Source organism: Apaloderma vittatum, unplaced genomic scaffold, assembly GCF_000703405.1.
Source record: "Apaloderma vittatum isolate BGI_N311 unplaced genomic scaffold, ASM70340v1 scaffold38254, whole genome shotgun sequence".
Taxonomy (NCBI): Eukaryota; Metazoa; Chordata; class Aves; order Trogoniformes; family Trogonidae; genus Apaloderma; species Apaloderma vittatum.
The window spans coordinates 1-6,894 of NW_009712797.1; the positions used below are offsets into that span (position 1 = coordinate 1).

Consider the following 6,894-nt stretch of genomic DNA (forward strand, 5'->3'; position numbering starts at 1 on the left):
TGCCTTGTGAGTAAAGGCTGAAGGAGCTGGGTCTCATTAGCTTGGAGAAGAGGAGGCTGAGGGGTGACCTCATACATGTTCTTAAATACGTCAAGGGGGATTATCAGGAGGACAGAGCCAGGCTCTTTTCAGTGGCATCCAATGACAGGACAAGGGGCAATGGGACCAAGCTGGAACATAGGAGGTTCCACAAAAACATTAGATTAAACTTTTTCACTGTGAAGGTGACAGAGCACTGGCACAGGCTGCCCAGGGAGGTTGTGGAATCTCCATCTTTGGAGACATTCAAAACCCACCTGGACATGTTCCTGTGTCCAGGATCTACTGCAGGTGATCCTGCTCTGTCAGGGGGGCTGGACTAGATGATCTTTTGAGGTCTCTTCCAACCCCTAACATTCTGTGATTCTGTGATTCTGTGATTCTGTGTATTTCTGACCCTCCTGTAACTTGCATCGGGGTCTTCATGCACCTGAAGTTGTGTGCTTGACAGAAGAGAAGCCATGCGACCTGTTTGTCTTGCTCACCCCCATTTCCACAGAGTCTCAGCACAGCTCAGGTGCTGGCCTGTGCAACACCGAAGTGAATAAATTTGCTCTAAAACCCGGGCTGCTGTGTTAACAGCTTCTGCAATCTGGATAAGTGTTATGAATAATGAAATAAGACACTGGCTATGACAACATATTATTGAAGAGCTGTTAAGTGCTGCATTATGATTTCATTTTAATGCTACTCCTGGATGAGAGAGTTTGCATGCCTGTGCATGAGGAGGAGGAGGGAGAGAAGGGAAGCTGCTTAATATTCTTCTTGTTGACCTATATTATGAATTTAGCTACTTGCTTAATTCAGAGCATTATTTCCAGGAGGACTGGCCATTTGGGAGAGTATTATGCTGCCGTTAATTTTTGCGCACTCAGAGGTCTTGTTGGGCTGCACAGCAGTTCAACTAGATGCCAACAGTGAAAAAAAAAAGAGAAAATAATCCTCTTGCACAATCCTGGTTTACTCAAACCTATTCTGTAATCCTGCAAACCAAGGCAGTTCACCATTGTGGTTGATACAGGTGGGGAGGTAAACTAGATGAGGGGGCAGGGATGAAAACAGACAAAGTCTTAGCTCAGATCCACAAGAGGCTTCCAACCTTGCCCTCAGATAAGAAGAAACCTGGGAAAGAAATGCACCCCAAGTCGAGGACCTGGGGAGGTGCAGGTTATGCATAACCCTCCAATGGAGTCTTCTCTTTCAAAAATCACTGTCGCTTTTACTGGCCTTAGCAGGAGTACTGCAAAATAAAGCAGCTTTCTGCATGAGTAAAGATGAAAGAATATGGCTGTAGCGCTTTATAGAAGCTAAATAAATCTACTGCAAGAAATCCAAAGTATCTGGAAGTTGAAGTGGAGGAAGATATTGCATCCTTATACAATATTGTCCGTGCTGAAGCATAGCATGGGCACAGAAACAGGGAAAATTATTCCAGCAATGACAGTGGAACCACTTCTGTAACCAAAAACACCAGGGAATGAGATCAGCTTTATTGCTCATCAGTGATAAAAAAAAACATCTTCTCCTTCCTGCCTATATAGCTTTTCACCTTTGATACTACTGTAAACGACCAATAAATCATATGGTAAATGCAATTTCCTCCTACATTTTTAATATTTCTTCATTCCCTGCATGAGCCTCAGCTGGAGGAAAAACATAAACTCTCCAGAGCTTACCAGTTGGAAGTGTTACAATATTGATTTCACAGAAGGTCATAGATACAGTTTGTGGTTTTTTCATCTATTCCCAAAACAAGATATAGAACCAAAGCAGCACATGCTGAGAACCTCATACCAGACAAGAAATACCAGAAACTGGTAAAATTGAAGCAAAATGGAAGTAATTCAAAACTCCTTACAACACAGGGAGAAGTAACAAAGACATAGTAAGAAACTTGTGGACATCATAGTTACTTCTCCGTCATCCTCCAAATGAATTTTCTATTTAATTGCATTCCAGACTGTCAGCCTCAAAACTGATGCTTATTGATGTGATCATTCAGATTTCCTTATATCATGACAGATGAATTTCACCAAATAATGCTGGGTCTCAGTTAGAAGCAGACCTCTTTCTTTCGAGAGAAAATCTCTAGGTTTGCGGTTGTGCATACTGGGGGAAATAATTGGAAAATTCATTTGTATCCAGGGAGAAAATGGAAGGTCATTGGTAATCTAACATTTACAAATATGTTTCACTCAATAAAGTGAAATAGAGTTCTATTATGTGAGTTCTTTTCTTCTTCCAAGTTCAAAAATGAGACAGATACAGGCCTCTCAATTTACCTGTTTGCACTTGAATTGGATTCTATTAAGTTGTCAGGTGTCTGTACTTGCCAAAGGGATGAAAAAATTTGTCTGCAGCTTTGATAATAAAGCTCTCTATTCCTTGCTTTTTTTCACAGCTCCATTCAACCCTCCCAATGCTGCGGACAATATGGTTAAATTTGATGCCTATGGAGATGGGATAGGACGATACAACGTGTTCAATTTCCAGTACACCGGAGATAGATACTCCTATGTGAAGGTTGGTCACTGGGCAGAAACATTGTCACTTGAGGTAGACTCCATCCACTGGTCCAGGAGCTCTGTCCCTGTGTCCCAGTGCAGTGACCCCTGTGCTCCTAATGAGATGAAGAATATGCAACCAGGAGATGTCTGCTGTTGGATTTGTATTCCCTGCGAAACCTATGAGTACTTGGCTGATGAATTCACTTGTGTAGACTGCGGGCCTGGAAAATGGCCCACACCAGACCTGACTGGCTGTTATGACCTACCGGAAGACTACATCAAGTGGGAAGATGCTTGGGCAATAGGTCCTGTTACCATTGCATGTCTGGGCTTTATTTGTACTTTTATGGTCATTGCAGTGTTCATCAAGCACAACAATACTCCCCTGGTCAAAGCCTCTGGCCGTGAACTGTGCTACATTTTGCTCTTTGGGGTCTTCCTGTCTTACAGCATGACTTTCTTCTTCATAGCCAAGCCTTCTCCAGCTATCTGCACCCTGCGCCGTTTGGGGCTAGGAAGTTCCTTTGCCGTCTGCTACTCTGCCCTTCTGACAAAAACGAACTGCATAGCCAGAATATTTGACGGTGTAAAGAACGGTGCTCAAAGGCCTAAGTTCATCAGTCCCAGCTCTCAGGTCTTCATTTGCCTGAGTCTTATTTTGGTGCAGATTGTGGTGGTGTCCGTGTGGCTTATCTTGGAGGCCCCTGGCACCAGGAGGTACACTCTTCCTGAGAAGAGAGAGACTGTCATATTGAAATGCAATGTCAAAGATTCCAGTATGTTAATCTCCTTAACATATGATGTAATCCTCGTAGTCTTATGCACTGTATATGCCTTCAAAACAAGGAAATGCCCAGAGAACTTCAACGAAGCCAAGTTTATCGGTTTCACAATGTACACAACGTGCATCATTTGGCTGGCCTTTCTCCCCATATTTTATGTGACCTCCAGTGACTACAGAGTAAGTCTCCAGCTATCTGTTTCCATAAATCATGTGCAGCAGTTTAGAGAACCAGGTTGACATTCACTAAAAGCTTCTTCCACTTGTTTTGTGCCCTGGATCCCTTGCAAACAACCCCTGTTTCAATGCTAATGCCCACCTAAGCATATGACCAAATTGTAGCTTATTTTTAAGAATGATGGGCTTATTTCAAACTGAGCATGTACAGTCAGAGGCAGAAGGGATTAGTACTATCCATCTGACTGTGACAGAAGCATAGCATATGTATGCTAACAGAAAAGTCCATTAGATCATGAGGTGGAAAGAGTCATAATGAGTTAATCGGTGGAGGTGGGCCTTTAATTAAAAATGGAACTAACTAGTCTCTTTCTCCAAAAGTATCTGCCATTCAAACACGATATTTTCTTCCAGATAAAAAAAAATAAATAAGGAATGAATGTATAAATAAATAAATTTAAAATTTCCTATGAAACAGGGCAATTTAAAAAAAAAATCAACAAATGTTATTCTTGAATATAGAAGGTTTTATTCTTTCTCCATTTTGTAGGGGCTAAAACACATACCTCACTGAGCAGAAAATATTAGTCAGCCTTTACCAACAAACTTAAAAAGTATTTTGTTGTTTAAATTGTCACACAATGTTGCAAAGCTCCAAGTTCAATACAATGGTGTTTTTGGACAGAAGGAAATTGTCTCAGAAAGAAGTTTCAGATCTGCTCCACGGGAAATCTCACAGTTATTATGATGTGAGAAGTGACTGCTGGAGATGGCCCTTACAGCAGTTTGTGGTGAATTAATTCAACTTTCTACTGAGAAGAAAGGTGGATTAGCTTAGGGTGGTATCATTACCGGTAACATGTGTATGAAATAGCATGTAAAGCTGTAGAGCTAATAATGCCACTTAACGTACTTTTGGTGTGGGCACCCTGGAACTGTCTATTTAGTCCTGTTTTTCTCAGCTTGGGAAAGGTACGGAGAACCTCGAGAAAAGAAGGTTAGAAAACAAACGACGCAGTAAGACACACAGAGTGGCAATAAAAGAGCTAAATATATTTAGTCTAGACAAGAGTAAACCCAGGGAGACGTGATCACAGCCTATAAATAATTTCAAGACAACAAAAAGAGAGAAACGGATTATTCAGTCTCGGGAGAAGTTAGAATGGCAAGTAATGGATTGAAGCTAATGAAGGAAAAGTTTAAGGAAGGCACTGGGGAACAGTTCTGGACACCCAAACTAATCAGGAAGATAGACAGAGAAAGAGGGCAATATCAGTGCAGACGGTCACATGAGTGGGCAGCACAGACACTAATGGTCACGAGAAGCATGACTTGATTACTCGAGCAGCATTTTGCAGCTTATCATCTCCTGAGTGGATTTTCAAAATCACCTGTAGGCATTTAATTTAAATACAGGGTTCCAAATAAGCCCACTCAAGACCAAGCAAATTGACAGAAAATGTGTTTAACACCTTTTTTTGATATTTTCATGACATGTCAAGAGATTTTTGAAAACTTTGTTTTAGATGTCTATGCTTCTGCGATTCCTTTGAAGAGTCCATATTTAATTTCAATGCAGTGTTACATGTTGACTCTGAATCAACCTGTGCCATCCTGATGTCGACTAACACTGGTGGCATCACCAATAAACAACCTTAGAAACATTTTAGTAGCAACAAAAAAAAATTAATTTTGACTGGCTTAAGATTTTATCATTAGGCAGAAACATCACTTAGGACTTCTGAAGAAAAACAAAAAAAAAGGAGAGGCACGAACATCACTTAGGACACATCCTTCTGAAGAAAAATAAAAAAAAAGGAGAACTGGAAATTTAACTAGACATTTAGTGTTGATTTTGCTGTAGTAGTTAAAGAACAACAACAAAAAATGTAGTTCAACATAGTATACATCCCTACTGATACTGAAGCAGAAATGTCAGTGTATGAACCCTAAATAACAAATGTCAGACAGCTTGTTACATGTATTGGGGTGACATGGTTGTGTGTGTCTTACAGATTCACCCACCAAATAATCCTGTGATTTGGTTAAGGCCTTCTCTGCTGTGAGAGGTTTTGTGGTATAGTTATGCCTTCAGTAGATATACACTATTTTTTTCTATTAGATTAAGCTTGTTTATATTGGCATGACTGTACTTTTTCTCCCTGAAACAAACAAATGTTAACAACAGAAGGAATTCTGGGGAGAAGATTTATGATAGAACTCTTAATGACGCAAAAGTGATGTCAGCTGTGGGATTTTTTCCCCACAAAACACGTCTTCACATACTCATCAAGGTTGGAAGGGACCTCTGGGGATTGTCTTGTCCAACTTCCCCTGCTCCAAGTGCAGGGTCATCCACAGCAGGGGATGTGTCCAGTCAGGCTTTTAATATGTGTAAGAATGGAGACTCCACAATAATTTTGGGCAACCTGTACCAGTATTTGACCATCTTCCAAGTTTTCTTATGTTTAAAAAGAATTTCCTGTATTTTGGATTCTGTCCATAGCCTCTCACCCTGTCACTGGACACCCACTACAAAAACTCTCATTCCTTTTTCTTTTCTCCCACCATGATTTATTTATACACACTGACAAGATCCTTCCGAGCCTTCTCTTCTCCAGGCTGAATAGTCCCAGCTCCCTCAAACTGTCCTCACATGACAATTCCTAAATCATCTCCATGGCCCTTTGCTGCACTTCCCCCAGTATGTCCATGTATCTCTTGTACTGGTGAGCCCAGAGCCGGGCACAGTATCCCGCATGTGTCACAGAATCACAGAATCACAGAATGTCAAGGGTTGGAAGGGACCTCAAAAGATCATCTAGTCCAGCCTCCCTGACAGAGCAGGATCACCTACAGTAGATCCTGGACACAGGAACATGTCCAGGCGGGTTTTGAATGTCTCCAAAGATGGAGATTCCACAACCTCCCTGGGCAGCCTGTGCCAGTGCTCTGTCACCTTCACAGTGAAAAAGTTTTATCTAATGTTTTTGTGGAACCTCCTATGTTCCAGTTTGATCCCATTGCCCCTTGTCCTGTCATTGGATGCCACTGAAAAGAGCCTGGCTCTGTCCTCCTGATAATCCCCCTTGACGTATTTAAGAACATGTATGAGGTCACCCCTCAGCCTCCTCTTCTCCAAGCTAATGAGACCCAGCTCCTTCAGCCTTTCCTCACAAGGCAGATGTTCCACTCCCTTCATCACCTTTGTGCTCTCTCCAGCAGTTCCCTGTCTCTCTTGAGCTGAAGAGCCCAGAACTGGACACAATATTCCAGATGTGGCCTCACCAGGGCAGAGTAGAGGGGCAGGAGGACCTCTCTTGACCTGCTAGTTACTCCCCTTCTAATCCATCCCAGGAATCCATTGGCCTTCTTGGCCACGAGGGCACA

At 41.9% G+C, this 6,894-nt stretch overlaps 1 protein-coding gene across 1 annotated transcript; it reads left to right on the forward strand.

Moving 5' to 3' along the window:
• The first annotated feature begins 2,379 nt into the window (after nucleotides 1-2,379).
• LOC104272978 (metabotropic glutamate receptor 3-like) lies at nucleotides 2,380-3,567 on the forward strand. Its single transcript, XM_009868116.1, has one exon. The coding sequence runs from the start codon at nucleotides 2,380-2,382 to the stop codon at nucleotides 3,565-3,567; it is 1,188 nt and encodes a 395-aa protein (XP_009866418.1).
• Nucleotides 3,568-6,894: the final 3,327 nt, after the last annotated feature.